The 27,038-nt window shown below is 50.7% G+C and overlaps 1 protein-coding gene across 6 annotated transcripts in view; it reads right to left on the reverse strand.

Moving 5' to 3' along the window:
- Positions 1–27,038, reverse strand: part of SH3PXD2B (SH3 and PX domains 2B) — a 79,765-nt gene that overhangs the window by 40,692 nt on the left and 12,035 nt on the right. For all 6 annotated transcript variants that reach the window (XM_054841428.1, XM_054841425.1, XM_054841430.1 and 3 more), the window contains exons 2-3: positions 26,185–26,265; positions 5,442–5,517 (exon numbers count right to left, since the gene is read on the reverse strand). In XM_054841428.1, the coding sequence (XP_054697403.1) occupies positions 5,442–5,517; positions 26,185–26,265 (157 nt within the window). The remainder of the gene's footprint in view (positions 1–5,441; positions 5,518–26,184; positions 26,266–27,038) is intronic.

Raw genomic sequence — 27,038 nt, forward strand, 5'->3', positions numbered from 1 at the left:
GAATTGGGGTCTCTAGCAGTATGAGATAGAGCAGGCAGGCCACAAGAGGGGTTAATCTCTCCAAACAAACAGGTAGGGAAACAGGGCTCTGCAAATTATTCCCTCCTGTGGGAATTCTCAAGGCAGAGCTAAAGTTACACTGGGGAGTAAGCAGCTGAAAACACTGAGGCAGAGGTATTTCAACCAGCAAAATGGTCGAGGCTCCTCTTGAGCCAGAGGCTGTTACTGGATCTCCAGCAAGCTTGGAGGGGCAGAGAACCCAAAACACGTCACCCTGCCGATCACAGCCGCGAACCAAGCCAGATATTTCAAGAGTGGAAAACCGTCTGTGCCTCTTGCTTTACCCTGAAGGACTCCCCCCACTCTCCCCCCACCCCACGGCCTCGGAAAGAATTCACTTCTCTGCACCTTTCAAATCACATCCAGATTTTCCCTGGCATGGGTTCCAAACTCACTTCAAAAAAAAGGCAGCCCCAAATGTACACATAATTAGTCCCAGCCCTCGGAGCAGCCAGCTACATGGGCTATTCCTAGGGCGGGGGAGCAGGCATGGAAGACAGCGTTTCCAGGAGCCCCGCACTTAGCATCTGCTTGGCAAAGTCCTGAGCTGTGCGCATCTCCTGGAGAAAAGGAGGGGAACCAGCAACGTGCCTCTGGGCATAGCATAGGCATGGAGTTCCATACATTGTGAAATGAAGCCAAATTAAACAGTGCTCCTGTCAAGACAGCCCCTCACACTCTCACGGTTTGAGATCCTGCTGGAGGGAGCACAGTTAGTCCTATTTATTTGCCAATAATTACTGAGAAAACTACAGAGCACAACAAGAGATGGGGCAAGACATCTCTCAGGCGCTGGATGAGGTGGCAAGAGGAATAGGTTGAAGAGATGAATTCTCCATGGAAGAAAAGAGAGTGGGGAGTACCCAAGGCCCCAAGGGGTGCTACCTATGATACAGGAGAAGGATTTTGGCCTGGGCTAAAACAGCGAAGCTCTTCAGGGCATCACTGGGTCAGTTTGTTGATACAAGAGAAGATAGTTTTTCTTCCCCACCCAGCTCAGCAAGCAAACCTCAGTATCTTGGCTTCCTACCCCAAACAGCTGGCTTTTTGCTATCACAGGACAGCAATGGCCTTGCTGCCCCTCCTACTTCTGCAAAGACAAAGGCTTGAGAGGAAGACAAGGAGGAAAGGCAGTCTTCTACTTAGTAAATCCTTTGATTTCTGGCTATCCCATCAGACTCAGCAGCTTTTCTTCATGATCGAGAGAGTGGAACTGCATTGAAAGATGCCCCAAAACCTTCTCCAAAGCCCTACTGCAACCCATCCATGCAAGAGCTCACTGAGAAATGTAAGAGTTCACTGGAGCAAAATGTTCCCAAGGCCATTTCGCCTACAGCGCCACGAGAAAAAAGGTAGTTTGTTTAAAGACGGCTCAAAGGTCAGAAGCAGAGCAAGTGCTTCAGCACAGCACTCTGCCTGGGGTAATACTGTCTGCACATCAGCAGGGTTAGCTGAAACCCTACAGCAAAGGCAACTGTGCTGATTATGGGCTGCAAGCTACTCTGGGACCGTCCACCCAACAGCGCTACAGCAGAAATGCCCATCTTGCTAGAGCAGAAAATAGCACTTAGGACCCTTGCCCCATCTCCAGCTGTGATGGAGACACAATGGGACTGGGGAAAGTCAGGTACTGTAGCTGGAAAATGGATGAGTTGTCCTCCACCTCCTTCACGGGGCCTGTGTGGGGAGCTATTGGCTTCCTCACAGGTGTTCTGGGAAAAAAGTCCCAGAGTATGTGGGCAGCACTGATGCCCATGCTGAGCAGGTTAGCAGCCTGGGAAGGGAGTAGAAAGGAGGCATCATTCTGCTTTTGAAAATGATCCCACTGAAAATGAACCCCCTTTCTCCTCCTCCCTCGTTGGGAGTTCACTATTGTCTGTAGCTAAAGCTTCCTAAAAAGCAATTTTACAGCCAAAGTTAGCTCAGCCTCAGGCAACCCCTCCTTACCAAGGCTCACGTTTCCAGCGAAGCAGACTGGCCAGGATCTGCTCCAGGCCACTCGGGCTGTACGAAGTTTGGAAGGCTCCACTCTCCTTATAAAAGCTGTTTCCTGAAAGATCTGGCACAGCCCTTACACAGCGGGACCAACTGAGCTCATTTGTTTTCTTAGTTCATTCTTTCCTGGGGTCTCCACACCATCATCTCCCAGCCAACAAGCCTGTAACCCTTAATGTGGACTCCTGCAGGCGAGGACAGAGCTGCCCGGCACGATGTCCCTGGGGCCGGGCAGTGACAGGTCTCTTCTCTCTTGCCAGCTGCTCCTGACTCCGCTCCAGGGACCGTAGTCGATGCCATGCATGAGCTGGGTGCCGCCAGAGCTGTTTCCAGGGGCCATCCTCAGCACCACGTGAAGCTAGGCAGGCTGTGCCGGTGGCTCAAAGCCAGCAAAAGTAGCCAAGAGTCCACTTCAAATTCCCCTATATGGTGGCAGAAACTTTTCAGGCACGGCACAGGAGCACTGCAACATCCTGCCAGGCCAAACCGGACCCCACCAAGTTGTGCTACGGGATGAGTGTGGTGCCAGCACCCAGGAAGGGACAACCCTTGGCCTCAAACCTCAAGTGCAATTGCTCTGCTCCTCTTTGGAGGATCCAGATTTACGACTCCATTTCAGAAGAGCTGAGTGGGCTGAAGGACTTGTACTTACAGGAGCATTTTCTGATACCATCAGAGATCTACTTCAAAAGACCCGCAGTCTCCAGATATTTCCAAGAAGTCAAATCCTCGAAGCAAACATTAACAAAACAAAGCAACACAAAGCAAGCAGAGTTCCTGTGGGCTGGATGTTGTAACTATGGAGTAATCACAGAACTCTCTTCCCATTCCAGGAAACTAGCCTGATAGACAAACCCAGATGGCACCTTCTCAGGTCGTGGTGGTGACTCTGAATTTGGGACACTTAGGGTTTTGCTAGGAAAGCCAAAGCTGCAGGAAGCACAGGGTTGCAGGAGACATTTTTGAGAATTGCAGTGGCCACGATGTCTAATGTTACTCTACAACGGACTTCCCAGAAAGCAGCGTACTTTCAGTAAACCACTGCAGCCAAATCTCCACTGGTAATGAAATTCAGATGCTAAAAATGTTGCTCAAAATGGAATTGGGAGCAAACTACAGTACTCACAGAAACTGAACATAATCAAAACCCTAGCAAGTCTAAGCATACTAGAGCCACGTTATGCAGAGAAAGAGATCCAGGCTGTTTGCACTGAGCTCACCTGGATGGCACCCCTAGGCAGAGAGAGAAGTTTGGGTTCAGCTGTAAGTAACGAAGCCCATTGCCATTCCCAAACTGGGAAGGCCAAGAACTGCTCCAGAAAGGAACCACACTGCTTTGCACATCCTCTAGCACAGCCAGCAATTATTAAAAGAGCCTTCCCTTACCCCCAAGTGAAGTCCTCTTTCAGAAGCAGACGCAGCTTGCAAGCCATCTCACTGCGGAGGTTCAGCTCATCGCCCTGCTCTGGAGAGAGCCACCAGCTCCCGACCGCTCCGTGATGCACAGCAAAGGCAGGAGGGCAAAGCCAACATGATTCCCACATCTTTATAACACAACTTCCCTGAAGCAAGAGGACTTCTGAAGCTGTCCCGTGAAGAGGCAGATGCAAGATTATCTGTCTTTCCAGTGGCTAGCTCCTGCTCAGAGCTAGGACAGCATCCCATGCTGAGATCTTCTCACCACACCACCCCTTGCTCGCACTGGAAAGTACAAGCGGTAAAGCTGCAAGTGCCAGCTGTTAGGCATAAATAGTCTCTCTCTTCTTAGCTATCGCAAACGACTGCAGAAATGAAACATCAAGAAAAATTTCTGGGAGAAGTATGGACTAGTGGTTTTCCAAGTCAATATGTGACTACCTCTGAAAAAGGTATTACTGAATCCCATGGTAAAAAGGGGACCAGAGCAAAAGGGCACACGTCTCTGCAGAGGACACACACAAATGCACGAGCTCCTCTAGAGGATGGTCATCCCAACTCCCCAAAACTGCTTTCCTACACAAGAGCCAGGCTTTATTTTCCAGCAACTTCAACCCCCTTTTTCCTCCAACGGAAATCCCAGTGACATGCCTCTTAGTGAAGGGAAACTATTTCAACACCAAGAAGCAGCAGCGAATATTGATGAGTGTGCTGTGAGAAGCAGTGCTCAGACCAGCCTTCCCGAGCCCGATCGCTGCCTTCCAAAAATAGCAGCATTTTGGTGGGAAATTTCTGCAAGTGCAGCACAGCCAAACGGTATGTCCAATTTTTCCAAGTTATGCCCTTTGCCAATTTGGCTCCATTTTTCCTCCTCACTCCTTGCTGGCAGGAGTACTTGTACAGCAAAGGCTTTTCTGCCGTATTAATGTCAGGTGTGCTTTGCTTTTGCTGATGTTACAAGACAAGGACAAGCCAGACTCAGAAATCCCTCTGCGGGAAACCCAGACAAGATTCTCTTGCTCAGAAAGGGGCGTAAATTATTTTCTTCACGCCAGTCAGAGAAAAGTAAAGCCCACTAAACGCCTTTATGTTTCTAGAAAAGCCAGGAGGAAGAGCACAGCACAAAGGGCTGCACTAAATGGACCTGACAGTCACTGGAAGTGATTATGGTACCGTGACATTTCTAAACGTGCCCATTAGCTACTTGGGGGTGGGGGTAAAGACAACTCTGTGGTCAAAGCCATTAGCTATGGGTGCATGAAAGACTCCCAGGGCCCCCTCAGGCTGGTTATTTTTGCAAGGCACATAAGGGTTCTTTATTCCCCCGTAGCAGCAGCACCAAAGGGCAGCCACAAGCAATCGCCCGCACCACAAAGTTTGCAACGGACCACTGCATTTGTTCCTCGGGCACACAAACGCTCAGCTGCACGTTGGGCAGGCATGGGAACACGTCATGCCCCAGAAATCCTGTCTTTGAGCAACCAGTCCCAAACATCATGGGAGGAAGCCAAGGCTGTCAATCAGCTTGATTTAACGTTTGGAATTCAATTGTTATTTCCTTCTCTCTGGATGGCCCTTCGAGCTGCATGGGACCCAAAAAACAGCGTATGAGCAGTTCCTGGGGAGCCTCACACCATCCTCAGCCCCGTGCTGTGCTGGCCCCAAACCTTCCGAAAACAAGGAGGCTGCTGCAGGGGATGCTCCTGGCAGAAGCTGGGCAAGCGGGGTTGCTTAGCTGAAGTCCTCCACTAATGACTTCTGGAGGGAGAGAGTATGATTGAGGGGTTTAACACTCACTAGGCACATTGCTAACAAATACAGATGTTTTAATGGATACGGTGCAGGCAAAGAACTTGCTCAGATGGTTCAGGAGATAAGAGCTAATGCACACGTATGCTCATACACGGAATGGGAAAAAGCTCCTGCCGTGCCAAAACCAGCATATTTTTTGCTGGAGCCCGCTGGCCTACCTGGCAGAAAGGGGATGATCCTTTGCTTGGGGTCCTTCTGCCCCCCTTCCATTGGAAACTTGTCCAGCATTTGCATCTAGAAAAGGAAATGCAAGAGAAGTGATTAAAGTCAGCGATTAACTTGCACGACACAAAGCCGCTCTCCCCAGGAGGAGGTGAAACTCTTTCTCCAAACCAGCAGTGTCCTGAGACACCGTACATAGCACCATCGGTCAGGGCACAGTGACCTGCAGCACCGAGGGAATCACATCCAAAGCAGTGCCAGAAGCACAAGATCTTAGTGTCATCTCTACTATTTTCAAGACATTTCTTACCACTGATGTTGCTCATCACTATCATTCTGCTTAGCATGGGTGATTTATGTAACCTGCATTTCTGCAACTATTAAGTTTCATCCTGATGGACTTCGGTCACTAGATCTCAGAAGCTGCTCAAAAAAGTAATATTTTAAGCTTATTAGCTCAAGCATTGCACAGCACTGACACAGTTCCTGGACTACAGCTGACTTGGACTCACAGCACCAACTCATGTTTGCCTGCAAAAGGCCATAAAGTTATACATCAAGTTTGGGGAATGCTTTGTGCTATACAGGCTTTGAGGGATGAATGTTTTATGGGATCTTCAGCATTAAATAAATAATTTCCTGACTGATGCAACTGCACTTAGTACATTTAGTCATCAAAGAGAGGTGATAACCGGGTCCTGCTCTCGCTGGGTGCCTGCCCTGGTGCTTCAGCACAGGCACACAACTTCCTTGCAGCTGCTATGACGCTCAATACCGATGCCCTGGCAGGATCCACATCCTCAGCATTTCCTTCACTTGGTCTTGCTGGAAAACACCATTTGGATTGGGCTTTGCACTTTACACGGAGCAGAAGAGGAGAAAGAGCATGCCCAGCCATCCATCCAACCACTCAGATATTCCCTCCTTTGGAAGGATGGGGAGGGAGAAGCAAGCTCTCCCTTGTTTTCTCTGGGGCATGGATCTGAGCTCTGTTTCCCATCACCTGAAGAGCTCCCTGGTCCCAGGGTATTTGAAATGGGTCTTGCCCTCTCCTATTGGAGCTATCGTACTCTGCATAAATAATTAAGCACTTATGGAAGCACTGGAGACCACCTGCCTAGGAAGTGTCCTGAGCACCTACAAAGTCTAAACAGCCATTCTCCTCTGGCCCAATTAATATTTAAAGTATTTCATGCAAAGAGGAAACTATGCAACCAAAGAGCCCGAGCCATTCATCCCATGAGAGGCAGGAGGATGGGCACCACCGAGCAGCCAGAGGCACAAGCCATGCTCCCTCCTGTCTGCTGCTCCGTCACGTAACGCCAGGAGCCCCTTCACCATGGGGAGTCCATGCAGGGCCAAACTCTGGGGTCCCAGCACCCCCTGGGGCTGTGTCCCACCTGGCTCCCTGCTTTTCATGGCTCTTTTTCTTTGGCACTTATTTTTCCACACGCTTTTTACAGGAGGTCTCTGCTCCTAGCTAAGGGCTGTGTTCTCCTCTACTGCTAGACACGAGCTTGTTTAAAGCCCTATAATCCTCAAGCTAAGCCCTTTTTGTCGATACAGCCCTCTGCACCCCGGCTCAGGCAATACTTGCATTTTTTTTCTTGGATCTCAAATGCACCGGGATAAAATTCCTGAGGTTTGGTAGAGAGGGGGCAGAAGGGAGGAGGTATTTTTCCTACATTTTGAAGAGGAATAAAAAACTCCCCCAACACTCCCAAATACAACAGGAAAACCAAAAGACGCTCTCAAGTAGTCTCTTCAAAATGAAAACAAGACAACTCAAAACCAGGATGACACTAAGCACAAAGGGACCCTGTTTACAGCTTCTACTTAAAACAAATTTTAAAAGGTTTACAACAAAATAAAATGACTCCAGACTCAGCAATAACTGGGGACTGCGGTAACGTTACCAGCAGCCACGAAGCGAGCCCAAGCACGGCCGAGGGAGGACTCGCCTCCCCGAGGCACTGCAGGCTCCCAGGGCAGCACCGCTTCCCCAGCCTCCCTGGGCACGCCACGGCCTCCTGCTCTTCCCTCAGTCCATGAAAATAAAGGATGACGCCACATCCCTGTTACCCTGCAAAACACCCGTGTTGCGCTATGGCGGAGAGGTGCCTCTGGCCCTGCTCGTCCTGTTGGGAAGAGCTGAGGAAAGCTTGTGACTGGCAAAGAGTGAGCAAAACAAGTCGCAAACGGCGCACATCTGATTGCTGTTAAGCAACACAATACTTGAGTCACTGGAAGCTTTCCCCTCCTCTCCGTTTTGAATGCAAGCTGAGGATCTCTAGCTCCCGGGAACACTGAGAGCCTCCAAGGCACAAACGGTGCAAGCTGTGTTTTCTGCTGTATGCACGTGCCTGGGCTGTGCCTCTGGCCAGATCTGCTCCCGACCATGTGATCCCACCAAACCCAGCCAGAACTTCAGTCCAGAAGTTCTCCATTTCCTTTATCTTGACTGTAAGTGCCTCTTGCAGCGGCTGCTCGGTGAGCAGGAGGTGGTGTGGAGACCATCTCCCTGCAGCCACCCTGCTGCCCTCCAGCCCAGCCCAGAGCCACCAGCATCTCCCCAGCCAGACCAGACACCGCACCGCCTGCTGCGGGTTGGTACCATTATGCCTGTGCATTCACAAGCTGCTATGTCTTCTGTTGCTGGAGGGAGGAAAAGAGGTTGCAAGGTCCCTGGAGCATCCTCTGGCATGCACAAAAAGAGGAAAAGGTGGGGAAGGAGCAAGGCAGAGGGGTCAGTCCCGTGGATCCCACCCAGCCTGGCTGCCACATCACGCAGCTCCGGAGAAGGCAGCAGCAAATACTAGTTCATCAGTTTTGCTAGGCATAAGCCTGTGGTTGAAGAACAGCTAAAACACCCAATCCAAAGAAAACAACCCCAGCGCCGGCTGTAACCACGGCAGGCAGTTTGCGTTAGCAAGATACAAGAGCACGTCTGCAGAAATCCAGTCTGTGGGTCGTGGGCTGACAATTCTTCTGTAGAACTACACACCACAACGCTGCAGCGAGGAAAAGCGCAGAGCAGCAATGGGAAAAGTTCAGCTCCAGAGCTGAGAGATGCTCCAGAGACCCAGAGGAAGCCAGCTAGCAGGTCGCTAGGTTTTGAGGCTCCCTGTACCTTTTCTGGCTGATCTTGTTCCTGCCGACTTTGCAGGATGGGGACTACAGCACAGGTTGTTACACTGCTCTTCCCCCGGAAAGCCAAGGCGAGCAGGCACAGCTCTGCAAAAAGGATGGAAAAAGGGTAAAAGTCCTGGGGAGAGATGCACAGGCAGGCATCAGAAGATGGTCTGCAGAACTGAAGGCACGCCAGCAACAAGGCAGGGCAGGTTTCCTGGGAGAGCATCCTTCTCCCCAGCCTCAGCAGGGAAACACGCTCCCCAGCAAGCAAGGAATTGGGGAAGGGAGGCAGTTGGCATGGGGAGACTCCCACAAACCATCTCAGGTTTCCATCCAAGCTCCAAAAAAACCTGCTCACATCACGTTCCCAGAAGGGAGGACTTGCCCGGCCATGCAAGATCCTGGGGAGAGGGGTAGATGTGGCAGGCAAGGGGCAGACAGACACAGAACCCTTTGGAGCACAACTTTTCCTGCTGAGCACGGGAGAGCACAGAGAGGCCAAGTCTGCTCTCAGCAATGCACTCAGCCAGGTCGGGAAGAAAAATGAAGGAAAAAAGAAACAATAACCCTATTGTTTCTCCCCTTCCAAGATTATTTTTAAGTACTTGTGACAGAATCATAAAAAAAGAAAAGAAAAGAAAAGAAAAAAATATTAGAGTGGATGCAGTTTAAAGCATTTTGGCGTGCTTTTGTTACGCCGGAAGCTGTTCCATCACACTCCTCCCCAGTTCCTTTGCAGTAATGCTGGACGGGAGGGTGATCACACGGCTGCCAGGCCCTGGCTCCCTGCAGCGTATCCACCCCACAGCTGGGCTCCCCACAACGGCACGTCAGGATAGGGCACGTTCATCCATTTATCTCCACCACCAATTTATCTTATCAATTAGCTGGTTTTCTTATTAACCCAGAAATGCCCATGCAGTGAGTCTTTCTGCAATGAGCCGCGGCTGAAGGTCTGCGCACATCCTGGGAGCGTGCTGTGCCCATGGCCGGGCTCTCCGTTAACAGAGCGGGCCATAACGCCGGCGGGGCCACCCGGGGAGAGCGAGCCTGTCAAAAGCAGCTTTGTATCAACAGCTAGCACATTGGCAGACAGCTTCTTCATTAACAGGAAACTCATAAGATAATATCCTAATTGAATCAATTAAGAGTGCTGCAGGCTGCAGGGGATCCTAGGGAGAGAGGAATGTATGCGCTCAGCAGTATTCCCGGGAAGCAGAGCGTTCGGGAAGGGCTTTGCTCAAATAAGAGCTGATGGTGTAATGCCAGAGGGATGCGTCTCCTGGAAGAGCAGGGCTCCAGGTCTAACAGCCCGTGAGTGAGCCCTATCGCTTCCCAGCTGGAATCAAACTCTGAGAACTCTGCAAAAAAATCCCCAAACCCTCAAGCTAGTAGGTAAGAAGGTGTGGCATCACTTTGCCTCTTCTCCTCTGCTCTCCACAATAAAGTGGAAAAGTTTTCCCCTCTAAAATATGAAGGTGAGGGGAAAACAATATTTTTCATTTAAATCTGATCTGGTGGAGAGAAAAATGTCAGGGTGAAATGGTAAACACAGAGGTCCTGCATTCCCCTGATAACGATGAGCCAGAAGGACACAGGATTACTCTTGCAGCAAGTCCTCTGCAGCCAGCGGGACTGTGGGATCTGCTTTTGTCGAGCTGCTCTAAAGCCCGGGTTCTCCATTACTGAGTGTCAGGGCTTGTGTGGCACGTACCAGGGCTGCAGAAGAGAAAGCAAGTTTTTGCCAACTTATGAAGGGGATGGTGGTTCACGTCACTGAAAAGCAAGATATACCAGCACAGGCTGGGGCGTGATGAAATACCCGGGAGAGGAGAGCAAACTCTTCCACTCTTGCACAACACCAGGAGCCGATATTGGAGCCAGGCTGTGAGCTGTAATCACAGCCACGGGGTGAGAGAAGTTCCCCCTTCTCTTATCGACACGATTTGCTTTGGCTGCATGACGGAGGTTCAGCGTAAAACCACATTCCTCCTTCTTGGTCTAGCAAGCGCGAGCTGACCTAACCCATGCCTCCACCAGACACGTCCGTTATCCAGAGCAGAGAAGTCAGCTTTTGACACCACCCGAAGGGAAAAGGGGGGAAAAAAAAAAAAAAAAAAAGGAGTTCAACAAAAGGCTTCAGAGTCCGGCTGAGTGCGTGGCGGCAGAATCACAGGAGACTCTTTGTGAGAGCAACAGCCTCCCCGCTGAGAGAAGGCAGCAGCTTGCCATGGGGGAAAGATGGGTCCAAGCCAAGCCTGCTCTCATCCCACACTCCCCAGGTCTCCGTCAGAGGGAGGGAATGCAGCAGGCAGCTGGGCACACTGTGTGCCCCGCTGTCCCCGTGGTGGTGAACTCCAGATGGGGACATTGACATGCACCGCTCACGTGCTGAGCAGGGCATTAGTCAGGTCTCCTGGTACGGGAGGAAGAGTCTTCCTCCAAATTTGATCCACTGATGGTCAGCATTCCTATCTCCAAATGCAACGGGAAAGGGCAACAGGTCCAGCAACCGTCTGCCACACGGCAGCACCCCAGCTCCACGGGGATGTGACAAGGGACATGGCTGCGCACTGAGAAACAGAGACTTTGCGAATGTGCTCCTGCAAATCAAAGCATCCTTGTGCCCTGGAGCCTCCTGGTTTGGGAAACATCTGCCAAGCAGATAGTCTGAGAAAGAGAATGCCATCTGGCAGTGGCTCATGGACTACTGATGTTTAGTCTCTTTGCAACGCTACGAGAGGCACCTTCCCTGCATCCACACAGACTGTCTATGAGGAAACGGGGTGAAGATACAACAGCCCAGAAGACAGAAGGACCAATGCGGAGCAAGCTTAGATGCCAAGTGTCAGTGATGCTGAGCTGAGGAGCTCAAGCCTGGGGAAGGACTCTACTGGCGCAGCACCATGTAATGCCCATTCAATGGCCAAAGCAAGTTGGGTGTTCAAAGGCAGCAATGGGAGCCGAAGGGCAGCACAACTGAGCGGTTTCTTGATGACCACAATTTCTCCCTAGTTCCTGTTTTTCCGGTGCAAGGGATGAGGCATTCAAGCCTATTTTACACATTACCGGGCCAGGGGCAATCCTGACCTCCTCAGCACTAGGAAATGGCATCACAAAGGCTGGATTGTGAAAACCTGATGGAAAACTTTAAGCAACAGACAAAAAAGAATTAACTGAGGTCAGAGAAAAAAAGGGCTACATAAATTGGCAGCAGCTGCCACTGCATGAGAAATTTCCTATGAAATCACAGGAAGCGTTAGACAGAGGGAGACATTGGTGTCTGTGAATAGCTCACTGGCATGGAGAGGGCAGTGGGTGCGGGGCTGGGCAGGATGCATCCCTCTGCCCGTGCTGCCCCCCAGCCCTGGGCAGCCCCAGGACTGAGCCACCACCAGGTCTGTGCTACCCCGGGTGCTTGCCCGTAAACCACATGGACCAAAGCCGGGGAGCTGGCGGGCTCTGCCAGCACGTGGGGGCTTGGACAACGTGGCAGCTTCACGTCCACATGTTTGGTCGGAGCGCAGTGGTCCTCCAAAAGCAAACAGGCAAAAAGGACGGGATGCCCAGGACGGGAGACGTTTCCAGCTAGAGCACCCACTGATTCTCCGAGTGGAAACCTCAGCAGTGCCCAGCTCCAGCTTAAGCAGTCGAGACCATGGTGGACACTGCACGCTTCCCTGGGGCTGCTGGGATTCCCAGCAAAGGAGACACTCAGCTGCAAGCATCTAACCCCTAAAAGCCTGTATGAACCTTGGTGTAAGGAGCCTCCTGTTTTATCATCCAGCCTTGAAACTTAAAGTCCCAGAAATCACTAAAAGATTCTCATGTTTGCTTATTAGTGATGAGAGGATAGGAGTTTCTAGTCACCAATACCACCATCGCAACCAACACCATGTGCTATTTGGAGCAGATGGGCAAAAGAGAGAGTTGTGAAAGGAGAAAGAGAAATACCCTCATCTCCAGATACGTCTGTCTCTGGTCGAGCCAGGCCCTGCTCCCCACAGAGATTTCTGTGTCTGTTCTGTGCTCATCTACAAAGCACATTTCCAAGAGTATTAAAAAAAAAAAATAAATCATGTTTTAAGACATTCAAAGTCTGTATGTTTTCAAAAGCAACAAGTAGCTCCAGGTGCCCACTCTGAGGCACCCAGAAAGGAACCAGAGGGCAGACAAAGCTGCACCTCCCTAAACCCAGCTCCAGTAAGGCATCAGGTGAGACACCCCAAGATGGGGAGATCCAGGATCATCACCCATTTTTGGATGGCCCAAACAACTCCTGAAAAGCACTGCTTGCTTTCCCTACTTTTGTAAGCCTGGCAAGAATATATTTGGGAGAGACTAAGGGGAGAGTTTAGTGTTCAAATAAAAAGAAAAAGAAAATCTCAAATTTGGAGAAGAGCACTGAGCAATATCCATTAACACAGCCTCCTCACAGAGCTGCTGATCCCTCTGTCTGCTTGTTGGGTGATTAAAATGTATTGCTTTTTACGTTCGATTCATTGGTGCTGAATCCTGGAAGTATCATTCTCTTTACAATACTTTACTAATTCATTTTCCACTTAATTTCTGATAATTGCAGTCTCTAGATGGCATCAGGCTGGGTAGGCAGGTCCCAGACTGCACAGATGAGCACTGAAAGCTGCAGCACTCCATGCAGGCACCAGGAGCAGAGCATTAACACCACCAGCCAACCAGTACGGCATCCATAATTCACCACGGCAACCCGGCCGTGGGAAATGACTCTTGCTGGTAGATGTGCTTGGGAATAGAGCAGCAATAGCCGGGGGTGACGCTGGTATGCACCACTTCCTCTTCCCCATCCCGTCCATGGGAACATCCCTCCAGCACAGCTGGGTCTGTGTCACATCAGGAAGTACCCCTGGAAGGTGCCTCACCATGGGAGCAGAGCAGAGCTGTGCCACCTCCCCCAGCCTGGGGGCAAAGACCACAGAACCACCACCACAACCATCGCTGGAGCTGTCACGGCAGCAGCAGCCGTAGGAAAGGCTGCAAAGATGGCTCATGTTCACCCACATCCTCCTCTCTAGCATCCCCAAAGTAGGTCTCCTCTGAAGACTGGGGAAGTCATGAGATTTAGTTTCTGTTGTTGAAATGGAAACAACAGTGGAGAAATACCAACGCATTCACCCCATTTCACGTGTTGAGCAGCTGAGGTGCAGCAAGGGGGAGGGTTGTGCTGAAATGCTCCAAACAGATCTAGTTGCACGTCTAACACAGAGCTTCACACCAAGAGGTAACCTTCAGTCAAGTGTTTCAGTCACGGGTCATGGAGAGACTTTACACGCATGCCACCCCAGTCTGACCTGCACGCTTGCCAAAATCTCAGGATGACTCGTCCCTAGCTTCTCCACCAAATAGCTCATGATCTGGTTTCTCTTTGACCCCTCCCTTCCCAAAAACCTTCCCCACTCCAGCAGATGAGGAGAAGCAGACTGGCGCACATTCCTTCCCTGAAATTAATGCAGTTTTAAATCTGTGGCAGGCCCAAACATGATGAGACAAAAGAGAAGGCATTTGAGCTACAGGCAGGGCTGCAAAAGCTGCAGTCCTACCACTTGGGAGAGCACCGCTGGTCAGAAACACCAGCCTCATGATACTCCTCTTGCATCAGACTTCTTGCTAACCATCTATTTTCCCTTCTGTTCCTTCCCTAAACACAAACCCCATCTTCCAAATAAACACAGTCAGCAGAAAGGCCAATGTTGACTTTTCTCTTCACACAAGGGAGGATTTCATTCTGCTTGGGCTCATGGTGGTGTCCATCAAGAGCAGCTCCACGGCAGCCAGTGCAATTACACAGGTGGAAGATGAGACACTGCAAACCCCCAAGGTTTAACTGCCAAACCCCCGAGGTTTAACTGCCAAACCCAGGGTCTCCATATGAAACAGATACGCCTTAAGTCCTTAGCATGATCATGCTCTTTTCCACGCTCTCCCATCTGAGAATAAAACTCTGTCTAGCAGAGAAAAGGCTGATCAAACCCTGGAGCCCCAGGCACACATCCCCACGGGCAGCACAAACCAGTCCAGCTCCTGGGTGAACCCACCAGCATCCCCACCTCACTTCACCCTGCACCAGCAGCGTGTCTCCCTCGTGCAGCATGCTGCCCTCATTTTCCTCCATTTATAGAAAAGGCGAGATTTAAAGATGCCAAGTTCAATGGTGCCCAAAACCCCCAGCTGGGCAGGCAGCCCCTGCCCACAGCCGCTGCGGGGAAGCACCGGGGCAGGCGGGGGAGGCTGGCACTGCCACCGCCGGCACGATGGCAGGAGAGGACTTGAAGCACTTCTGAGTTCAGACAGTCCTTGCCAGAGGTCTGGAGCTCACCAAGAAACTCCGCTTATTGCAAAACCAGAACGCTGCCATTAAGCGATGTCTGATGGAGGAGACTGGCCTCGCGGCTTACAGAAGAGTTAATGCACTTAGCAGAGAAGGGTTGTACGAGTGGCGGAGCTGGGGTATGGGGAGCCCCGCAGCGAGCCCTTGGGACCGCACAAAGCAAGATGCAATGCAGCTCCAGGGGGAACGCCATCCTAGCCCGGGATATTTGCCCTTTCCCAGGGCCCTGAGCCAGCGAACACAGAGGCACCGCGGAGGAGCCCCAGCAGCAGGCAAAGTGCAGCCCTGCTGTTTTCTGTGCATTTAAAAATGAGAACGCACACAAAATCCAACCCAAACCATATACCTTGCATCTGCTTTTCTAGGACCCAACGAGGATAGAGGGAGACCAAGCAACGCCAAGGTTTTCCAGCGCAACTAAACCCCTAAGGAGCACGAAGCTTGACAGCATCCTAATCTTAGAGCTCTTCTCTAAGTGTAATCTCACCACACAGATACGAAGAGAGAAAATCTGAAAAGCCTCTGACCAAATTCACTGACTGGTAAAAAAACCAGCACCGTTTTGGGGCATAAAGCAGCCACCTGTTGGCAGGTGGAAAGCAGTCACCCCCCAAATGGAAACCTCAGAGCTCCCTGGGAAACTTTCCAACGGGACTTCTTTATTTCCTGGAGGTGGGCGGAGGGGTGGGGGGAGAGGAGAACTGGAAAATGCCAATTTGCCAAGAAGAAAGATCAGCAGACGAGTATCCATTTCAGTCAATGTTTTAATTTGAACGGTAAAACCTAACTTCTAAAATTAAAAGGATTTTTTAATGTTTTAAGTGACTCATCAAGGGGAAAGCTTCTTCTTTTTTTTCCCCCAAAACTTAATAGTAAAAAACCCCAAGAAAATGTTTTACACATATGGAACTGAGTTTCTTTCTTTGCTAAAATTTAAACACTAACTTCCTCCCAACTTAGGACAAGGAAACCTCACCATTTTGAAGAGCTGCGCAGCTCTCCAGCTGGCTCGGCATTCTGCGTGGCCGAACACAAAGCTTTCTTCAGTGGCCATTTCATCAGGATGTGTGCATGCAGTTAAAAAAGACAGGATTGCAACTTTCTGTTGACTGAGAACTCCAGGATTTTGGGTCCCTACCAGAGCTGCTGGTCGTATCCACACCCCAGTGCTCCCCGGGGCCAGAGAGGGGCAATGCCCACTGCCAGCAGCAGCTCTACAGGCAGGGACGAAGACCCACAACTTAAACTTTCTAAAAAGTGATGTTTCCTCCACTTTTCAGCAATATTTTTCCCTAAAAAAAAAAAAAGGAAAAATGGCAGCTGCCTTCTGCAAGGCTGCATGCCTTGGCTCTGGGGTGCCTGGGGCAAGCTGTCCACCTACTCCAGAGTCAAGGTGCCCAATATAGTTGAACGAACTGAACTTTCGCCTGCAGCACAAGACACGGAGAGGTTCTCACCTCCACCCTCCTCCTCCTCCTCATTCCTGGCCCTCCCGGAGCCACTCCAAGCCCGCAGGGATGCGGACTGGTTTGCTGCCAGCTTGAGGAGGGGGGAGCAGCCCCAGAGGGGTTCCAAACCTCTTTGCACCCAAACCGCTCGCCGAGGGAAGCATTTCTCAAAGTCCGCTACAACAAAATATCTTCATCCTCTCAAAAAAGTCCAGTACCAGACCACGGTTGATGGTAAACGATCAGCAAGCTGAGCTCGCAGAGGAGAACAGGAGCACAAGGAATTCTCAGTAAGGCACACAACAGCACCTTGCGTATTAAAATATACCTGGTTTGGCTAATTTAATATGGTATCAGCACTGAAAAAAATGACATTTGAATGAAAGCTCTTTCTTGCCCAAACCCTAAATATTCTATCAAAGGTAGTATTAAAACAATAAATCCACCACCCTTAATTACACCTCCCAAACCTAATCTCCAAAATCTAATTTCCACGCTGCCCAGTAAAGACAGCCATAAACATAATTTTTAATTCACTACTCAGTGACTCATCCCCACTGCAGAGGCCTCAAGATGTGGTACCAGTAAGGCAGAAATGCTCAGGGAGGTGGAATTAAGAGAGGGAAAACACTGTCTCTCCTCATGCCGCCAGATCACAAGGGAGATCATTTTTCATGTAGGTTATTGCGCACGTTGCAATCCTAGATAACACCAGAACATAAGTTACCAAAAAATGGGGGATGCAGCAGCAGCCCGCAGCCTGGGGATGTGTGGGAGCCACGAGGTGATGAGAAGATGAGCAGAAGGGGTGCAATGTATCCAGCAGCACTGCAACACCCCCGCGGCGTTGGAGAAGCAAAGCCTCAGCTGCTGGCAAGAAAACCACCGAGGCACCACGGCACCACGGAGGGACGGGACGGCTGCCGGAGCCCTACAGCATCCACCCGCTGGCACCACATCACGTTTTCCCCTCTCTGTTTTCTGGTTAATGAGGTCCCCCTCCCTGCTGCTGGCTGGAAGGCATGAATCACAGAGGAAGGGCAGATCCTGCACACCCATCCTTCTCTCCCCACGAGGTCTCCCCAAGTCCAGCAAATGCAGCAGTCTCGCTGCAGCTGGCACAAACCTGCCTTCCTCATTCCTCCCGCAGGATGCCTGCCACATACCCAGGAAAAGTCTGTTCTGGATCCCAGGGATGGGAACAAGGAGCCAGGCAAGCCTCGGGGCACAGAACATATTAGAGAATTGGAAAAAGGAAAATAAGAGGAAAGGAGCATTGCTTCTCAGATGGAGCAGGGCGCTGGGAAGGGAGAGCGGGCAGTTAAATTCTTCACTTGTCCCCCAGGCCCACCGGGACCCCAGGGAGATCATCACAGAGGCCCACACCTCGGTTTGCAAGGGGACTCCAAGACTGCAAGGAGTCCTTTACCGAAAGCATTTTCAACAGCCGGCGTGGGAGTGGTGACAGAGGTAGAGCTGTGACAGCCTGATGTAATTGAATGAAAGGCACAGAAAAGAAGTGAGGAATCAGGATCATAGAAAAATGTGTCGTCCCTTCAGCTTTATCACTTCCCTTTGCAAGGGCAGGACAAGTCCAGAACCACCCTCTCCCTCTGACTCTCCCAGCTTGTTTCCATCTCCCATGGACCATAAAACTGCACAGATGCTTCCACTTCTTAGATGCTCACAATACGCACGTGGCACACGCTATGGTCAGTACTATAGTGTACAGATTTAGTGATGTAAATGGGTCCCGGACATTTTACTAAAAGTCCAGCGCTCTGAGATACAGACTCCTTTGCACTGATTTATTGCTATCACTCCTCAGCTCCTCCCCAGGCAGCATCAGTCAGCTTGAAACCGGTTCGTTTCAGATCCAGGGCTGCTGCCACCTAATATAAATTGCAGGCCTTTCCACCAGAAGACTGAACTGCGTTAGATTAAGAGCGCGGCGGAGATGCTGGGGCTCGCGTCAGCCCAGACCCACGCAAACCCCATCAAAACCCCCAGCAACAACTGGGTCCAGGCAGACACCTGCAGCAGGGCCCTGGGCACCTCCCCTGGGACTGACCCCACGGGCAGGAGAGGGGCTGCCAGCAAGCTCCTTCCTCCTGGGGATCCTGCTCAGCCCTCTCAGGAATGGGCCAGGTGACTTTCCAGGGCTTTTTCATTAAGTAGCTGGGGAGTGGAAGGGCATTAGCTCGCCCCTGAGCCAGGCAGAGGGGGGTAATCCCTCGCCTCGTGTTACAGGACAACTTTTAAATGCCACATTACCAAAAGCCTTAGCAAATAAAACCACATCAGATTGTCAGCGAGAGATCTTAGCTCTGTCCCCGAGGAGTTTAAACTGTTTTAACCACCCCATCTTTTTGCTTCCCCCTTCCACGGGTTCTGCTCAGCACAGGTTCCCCTCCAGATTGCACCAATGCTTCACGTGGGATGCACCTCTCCCAGGGCAGGGAAGCAAAGGCTGCAAACCGCCTCCAGCTGCTCTGCCAGGTTTCCAGAGGGGAGGAGACACGGAAGTGCCAACACGGATGAATGAACAAAGCACGGGCTCAGGAGCCGGCTCTCCTTTGCCATGGGGCCAGCACAGCAGCGCCAGGCGATGCCTGGGAACAAGAAGGGACCATCTGATGGGAGCAGTTGGAGATGAGAGCCAGGAGGTGAGCAGGACTGCCCCAAGGCTCACAGCAAACCAGCAAGAAGCAGCATTGCACCTGAGGCAAGAGGAGGACAGCAGAAACCTGGCGAGGGTGCAGAGACACCCTGCAGAGCTGCACGCTTGGAGCAAAGGGAAAGGGCAAATGCTGGCCATCAGCTTGGAACAAACCAAAAATCATCAAGCACTGTTACGAGCAGCTGCTCAAGAAAGGCTTTAGCTATGAGAATCAAAAAAAAAGTTCCACCACAGAAACACGCACGCGTTGCCCAGTGCCGCCACGCTCGCCCCAGGTGTGCACTGGCCCTGGGAACTTTCATCCAAAGCCGACTCTCGGGGAGGACGCGCTGCCGTTTCCCAGTGGCAGGCAGGGCTTTCGGCAGCGCGCAGCCCCGCTCGGCTGCCAGGCACCGCACGCAGCAGCTCGTCAGGGTGCCAGCTAGAGCCAATTATAACTCCACTGACCTGCCTTGGCGCTAGCACGCACGGGAATGCGCTGGCTCCCGGCTGCCAAATGCTGGAAAGCTATAAATGGGAGACATTTGGAGAGAGAAAAAATTAAGGAGCCAACGTTTAACTAGGCTGAAGTGCATTGGGCTGTACGTGTTCTTTGTGAAGGGAAAAAGGAGGAAAATGATGAAGATCTTTGATGCGCTGCTGGAAAAATACCGGCTGTTTCCTCTACAGAGACAGAAGTAGTCCTCATTTAATGGAAAGCGGTTCTTCTCTCAAGTTAGATGATGGCAATTCATCTTTTCTATACTTCTGCACATTACGCTTAAGCTCATGGCTCTCAGTGCAGCCTGGGCACAGAGGATACAATCATCACCAGTGCTTTGTAGCAAGAACCTCGCTGTAGGAAGCTGTGGGTTTCTTCTTGTCCTTGGTCACGCAAGGTCCTGTCTTTCATGATCCAGCTGTCTAAGAGTGAGATCCTGGTGATTTATTTTTGTGGCGGGGTGAAACCACAAAGTACACTGCACACGCAACTACGCAGAATTTTGCTGAACTCCATAAACCCTGGAGAAAAAAGAAATCCCCGAAGTGTTGAAATAAGATTCCTGTTAGGAAATAGCTATCGAGAGAGCCCTGTTTACAATCCCCGGGCACAAAAACACATCCATCTCCCTCAGCTGCAGCATGGCCAAGCTGCCTTAGGGCTTTTTCATCAAAGAGGCCGCCAGGACCAGGCTTGACCCAGAAGAAGGGTGAAGTCCAAGCAGTGCCTCGGCTTGCAGTCCCACCTGAAGGAGCCTTGTGCTGCTTGGAACACATTAGTCGGCACGCTTGCCCCTTGCTTTCCACATCTGGAGAATTAAGATAACACTTAATTCACCTTTGTGAACCATGTGGCCTGCCAGGAGCCCAGCTTAAAGAGCAGAGGAGGAGAAGGAGGAGGAGTGCAGGCAGAGCAGGGTGAGCACAGGGCTCGCAGTACTGGAAGCAACACACAAGGCTCATTTTAATTTTTCAAGGGTCCAACGGCCTGAAACAGGCTGACGAGAACAGTTCTCCTCTGTGTGCCAGCTAGTGTCTTCTGAGCCCATTTTAATGTAGTGTTTTATTTAAAACCAGTCTGAATTACTAAGATACCAACTTTTACCCCTCTCCATCTTTGCCTCGCGGCTGCACATGCACAGCAGGTGAAGAACCCCCTCCAGAAGAGCTAATCTGTCTTCCATGTCGAGACGACTTGCACAGACCACTGCCTTTTGCCAATTTTCTCATAAAAGTAGGCACCACTTCAACAGCCTATTTTTTTTTTTTGTGTTACACACAAAGCTGTTGGAGAGTGTCCTGCAGCCTTCAGGCCAAGATGACATCGCTCCAGGTGGGTCAAAGCTAAAAGTTTCCAGCTAAGAACCTGAAGGATTTGTTAAACATATGGACGAACGGGAGGACTGGGAAACACACTTGATGCGCATACAGAAAGGAGTGGGGGAAAGCGCCAGAGCCATTTTTAAAGTTGCTTAAAATTCTCAAATTTTCTGTCTCTGAACCATTCAGCAAGCACATTTACTCCAGCCTACAGCACGTCTCCATCCCTTGGCTCAAAATTAAACCACCGTGCAGAGGAGCAGCGACACAGCATCACCCTCTCCTCCTATAGCCTTCAGCTGGGACAAGGACCAAAGGCAAGGTTTCCGAGTGCAAAGGGAAAAGCCCTGGGATAACCTGTCCCCAGGAAGGGCAACTCTAAACAGCAATTTGATTTTTAAGGGCTTGCAGCTGCCTGCCAGAGGAGAAGCTACTGCTTTGGTGGTGAGAAGGCAGGGCACGGCGTGACTGGCAAAGCCTGCTCCAAGGTGGGGGGTGTGAGACCCGGCTCCATCACGGCTCGCAAGCAGCTCGTGAGCTTTGCTGTCCAGGAGGCAAAATAAGACAGGACTGAAGAGAGCCAGGCAAAGACTCCTGGTCGAGGAGAGGGTGGCTGCAGCTGACAGGCAGAGGCGGCCAAGGACGTGAAGTGGCGCTCCTGCCCGGGGGAAGCACGGGGGTCTGGTAATAGCAGGAAAGGTGCAAAAGGGTCAGGTTTGGGTGTAAGGACATTCTAAGAGCGTGGCAAGACAACAGTGGCTTTTGGTCACAGGAAGACTTGAAATGACTACCATCGTGGTTGATGAGCTCATAATTACAGAGTGGGGAAAAAATGTTTCTTTTTTGGGGTTTCCATAAAAAACACAAAATACAAGCCAGTATCTGTTTTCTAACCAACAGTGTGGCTCCTCACGGCCAACGGTTTCAAGAGGATCCTTCCAAAAGACGTGTTAAACTCCTCCTGGGCAATGCATCCAACGTGATCCAACAGAACCCTGCAGTCACTGCACGGCTCTTCCCCCGCCGGCACGGCTGGAAGCATCTCTCAGGCATGCAAGACCCTGATCCTCCATCTCTGTTCACCAGAGACAGCCGCTCACATATCTGATTACCAACTTCCATGCCAGCTAACGTTTCCAGCGTACCTGCCAGCCTCAATTAGTGTCCAGAATACAACTGGCATCCTTGCAAACATCAATCTTACTGCCTGTATTTCTCGGGAACAGCATCCATCTGCTCCCAATAGCTCACATCTGGCATACTGAGTGTTACGAAAGAGGCTCAATCCTATTCGAAGGAAATTATTCCTCTAGCCAAGAGATTCATGGAGAAGTGAGGTTAGTATTTGTAGTTATCAATTTGCTACAAATCATACAGTTACCTGAGGTTTCAAACTTTAGAATTACAATTTCATCTAGGGTTTGTTTTTTAGCTTTTATGTAAACCACCATGCGACAGAAAACGTTTATGGAGAAAGCAAGGAGGAGAGGGGGCAGGAACCTGAGCACAGAGGATCTACACAGCAAAAACGTTCCTGAGCACTGCCCAGGTCACTGAAGGTTTCCTCCTGCAATGAACAGTGTATAGGAGGTGAAGGTATCCCTCGGCTTAAGCATTCCCTTCCCACTTTGACCACCTGGCATGGTACGCCAAGCCTTCCTGTGATGACCCCAGAGCAGGAAAGGGTATGACCTGCACACTTCCCAAGGGATGAGGGTCACCACTTCATCTGCTCAAAACGCTGGATTGGGACCAGGAGGAAGCAGTCTGTACCTCATGCTGGGACACACAAGCAGAACTGGAGAACGAGAGTTGGTCACCGGCCCTTAGAAAGTAGGTGACCATCTCCTGCACGACCAGCTGATGGCCCATGGTGCGGGCAAAGGAATGAAAATGGATAATTAGGCAAAGAGAGGAGGTCTTGCCACCCTTGGAAGAGAAAAGCAGGATGGTTCTTGGAAAGGCTGCTACAGCGATGAGGTGTAAAGCAGGACTTTTGCAGAAGAGGACCAGTCTTGTGCTATCAATGACAGCCAAAAGGAAGAGCTCTTGAAGTTCACAGTATTCAGACAAAACCTTGAACATTCCCAGCTGATGATGGTGCAGCCTGCAGCATTGCTGCGATCAGCAAGGTGGCTTTCGACATTCCCCGTTCCAGTCCGGGGAATGCGGCTGGTCTAACGTCTCTATGTCCAGAGGCAGAGACGAGCACTGGGCAGACTCCAGGCTTCACCCCTGTTTCGGCTGAGCTGGCAGTTTGTGTTTTGAGTGTCATTCCTGCCTGGCTGGGGAGGGAAGGACACTTTGCTCTCCGGTTGCAGCGGGAGCAGGCTAGCCGGCAAGGCTGTCAGTAGTAAGCGTGCATGTGTTTTACTTGGCCTTACTCCTAAAATAATTGTTTGGCCACAATGGAAGGTGACAAGCAATTCAGCTGTGGCCCCACAGGGAATATCCAGAGAAAATCCCCAACCACTCACACGACCGTGCCCGGGCTGCTCGGAACCGCAGCATCACGTCAGCCCCCCCCTGGTCCCCACCGGCCCTCGCTCCTGCCCCAAGAAGTTCTTCTCCTCTCTCCTACTTGGATCAAATGGCTTCCTTGTCCTCCTGCCTGGGCCTAGCAGGAGGGTCACTGACAGCAAGAGAGGGTGCACCAACCTTCACCCCAATGTGGCCAGAGCTGCTATTGAAAAAACAAAACCTTGCTCAGCTGCTGGCAGGAGCATGGAAAGTGCAGCCAGAATCACTGGGAAGACAGATATTAAATTAACAAATATCTCTACCCAAACATGCATGTACTGTGATTGCTAAAGGTCTGAAGCATGAATAAATTTGGCTGGATAACATGAAAGACAGATTCTTGACACAGGGATCACCTGCAACTCAAGTTTCCAATTCTTCCTCCAACGCATCAAAAAGATCATCAGAACTGGACCTGGGGAAAATATTTTTCCCTCTTACTACGTTTTCAGAAGTAGTCAAACCATTTTAGCCAATCGGTTATTTTGTGGGTGGTTTTGTGTTTGGATTTTTTTTTTAAATAATCAGAGGCATGAATAATTTCCAGCATGGAAAATTTCTGCCTAAAGAGCTAAAATTGGCATAGAATCATCCAACAGTCATATAATAAAGGCCTCCAGCAACGGCAACAGTCAGTGCTACCAAGCCTACCTAGAGCATTTTTTTCCACTGTGCTAAGAGGATCTGTTTCACTCCTCGCCTTTCAATCCAATTTCCACTGTACTGCACCACAAGTTTAAAATAAGGACACCAGGAAGCATGTGCGATAAGGGGGAAGGAAGGGAAAAACCACAATTTCATTCATTCTTTCAACAGAGCCAAAAAGGAGTGGTTACTTTTTTTTTTCCCTTCTCTCAAGAAAAAGCTGCGGGGAACAGGGAAGGGGGGAGATGTTTGCTTTAAACTTTCTCATCTGCACCATGAGATGCATATATATATATATTTTTTATATATATATATATATAAAAAGCACCCCTGCCTCTAAAGGTGCTCCAGGGTGCTTTGCAGAGCCAGTTTGTGTCTCTGGCTTCAGACAGCCTCTAGCGACAACACTTTCCACCTAGGAGCATGCACAGCTCCAGCCAAGATGGAAGGGGGAGAAGAGAGGAAGGATGGCCACCATTTCCCTACACGTCCCTCCCCACAAGGAGCAAGGCAGCCCAGGGAAACAGCACAGCAGGAGGCACTGGTTTATCACATATAAACCCCAAAAGACTCTGCCCGCCATGCAGCAAATGACAGCGTGAGCTTGGCCACTACCTTGGAGCACCAGCGAAGACAAGATGCTGCGGAGAAGGAAGTGCTGAGCTTCATTTCCTTCCAGCCCTGGCTGCTGCCCAACAGCTGTTCCCTGTTTATTTTCTTTAATATTTCCTTGGTTACACAAGCAGCTGCACACAGCTTAACCCCTGCCTGCACCAGCAGCCACCCGTGGCACCCTACCTTGCCCGGCACAATGCTGCAGGACAGCAATGGGGCAGGGTGAGGACACCCAGAGCCTTGCCAAAGCCGGGCTACGGCTGCCTGGCCAGGGCTTTCTCAATGTGGTCACACACATGGCCACGTCCGCGGCTCTGCAGAAGGTGCCTTGTTGGGCAAGGGACAGGGCACCATCAATGTGAGCAGCTGTCTCGCACGGTCCCAGGCTTTGCAGGCTGACCTGAAGCCAGTACACCAGCTGAACCTGGGAAAGCCATCTGGGTTCCCACTGGGTTTGCTCTGCTAGGCAGGCCCAGATGCACTGTAATTTTAGCAGTGTATTTGTGTCTGGATGCAGCGATTTCAGGAAAGGCATCCTCATTCCTGGGCAACCACAGGACTCGTTCAAATAAAGCATATAGCGATGCTCACCTTCACGTGAGCGGGTCGCTGGAGGCAGAGCGTGCCCAGCTCCTCTCCCAGTCCCGCGCACAGGCCAGCAGGGATCTGCCAGCGACTCTCCTGGCAGCTGCTGCCGGTCCATAGATCACTTCATGCATTTTCCTTTCTCATCTGCACAGAGCTTGTTCCAGCAGCTCAGTTTGTGTTTTGGCTCATAAAGCTCAGCCAGACCCCTTGGCTCATCTCCACCAAGGAGGGGGTGGAAAACACCCTTTGCCTGCTTGCCCAGAACACCGGCTTCGGTTTTCTGCAACCCAGCCTGTCCCAATTGCCTTTCCAGTCTCCTCCCTCCCTCTCAGCTCCATTTTCTTCCCGGCTCCCCCTGCACCAGGAGGTAATTGCTAAAGCAGCTGCTGTCAGCTGCCCTCCGGGCTGGCAGTGCACCGCACTGGGCAGCAGGCATTTCCCCAGCGCCCGCTCCCCGAAACACCAGCCAGTGGGACATGGACCCAGGGAATCAGTGTTTTTCAGCAGCAGTCCTGTTTTGCTGTGATAGCAGCTGGGAAAGGCATGGTATAAGCTCCGCGGGAATGGAATTTGGGCCTAACTTTAACAAAATCCCCCCCAAAGAAAACAAAAAACTGCCGCAAGAACCCCACCACTTGCACAGATTTCTGTTGGAGGAATTCAAACACACTTACGCAGTCCTGCATGCATTTAGCCCAGGGAGTGACAGCAAAGCTCTAACACTGCGACATGCAAAAGCCCCAAGAGGCATTGGAGCGAAGAGTCCAGCTTTTGAGGTTGTCTTGTTCTTGCTTTTTTTAAGGATGTCCAAAATTGCATTTAAGTTTCCTCAGATCAAAACATTTTCTGGTAGATTACAAAAGCGCAAGGCAGAAACCACACTTCTCTACTGATCACAGCTTTCAAGCCTCTTAAGTCAAAACCCCAAGAACTGGTGAAACGCTTACCTGCAGGTCAAAGAACTTGCTGTACCGTCTGTATATGACTTCTGTGGACCCATTGGACCAGGTGACTTTGATGATGTACACCTGTAGGGAACAAAGGAAGAAATCAGAGGAGTGATCCAACAACCAGGACCACAACCCAAACGCTGCTAAAGCTGCCAGCACAGCCCCCACGCTTGGGCATCAACCGAGGAAGTTCACGGGACCGCTTAAAGGCATTTCAGCAATACTAGAAAATATGCAAGATTAAATTATTAAACTCCACCGCTGCAACTTAGCTGTCTGCTAAATGCTTATCGATAGTTGTGAACTATGACAGCTCCCTATCCCTCAATAGGGACATACATCGAATGTGAACGGGCACTTCTAGGTAAAAACACAGCTAAAGTCTCTCCTGACACAGACACATGATGAGTTAATAACTATGCCTTGGCCATCCCACTGATGGCTGCAGCATCGAGTTTGATGTCGAGATCCCAAACCCACAGCCCGCAGTACACCGCACCACCCACCACCGCCAGCCTGGGCCCTGGGGCTTGCAAGAACTCAAACCCACAAGGTTCAAAACTGTCTGTTCTTCCATAAGCAACGCTGAGGTTTTGTTTACTTAACTTGCTGGGGTGCAAATTACCCTCCTGTTCCTTCAAATGCTGCACAATCAATCCCAGTAATTGCAGCTTATTCACAGACCATATGACCAGGCTTTTACTGGTGATGAATGCAAAAAAAAAAAACCAAACGAAAAAACCAACCCAGTTTTTTTATTCTTCTACGAAAGACAACAAGCAAATAACAGAATCAGGCAATCGCTTGTCTAATATGTCCTTGCTTGTCCTCACACAAACCAAAGATGACCC

The sequence above is a fragment of the Grus americana genome, chromosome 14 (assembly GCF_028858705.1).
Source record: "Grus americana isolate bGruAme1 chromosome 14, bGruAme1.mat, whole genome shotgun sequence".
Lineage (NCBI taxonomy): Eukaryota > Metazoa > Chordata > Aves > Gruiformes > Gruidae > Grus > Grus americana.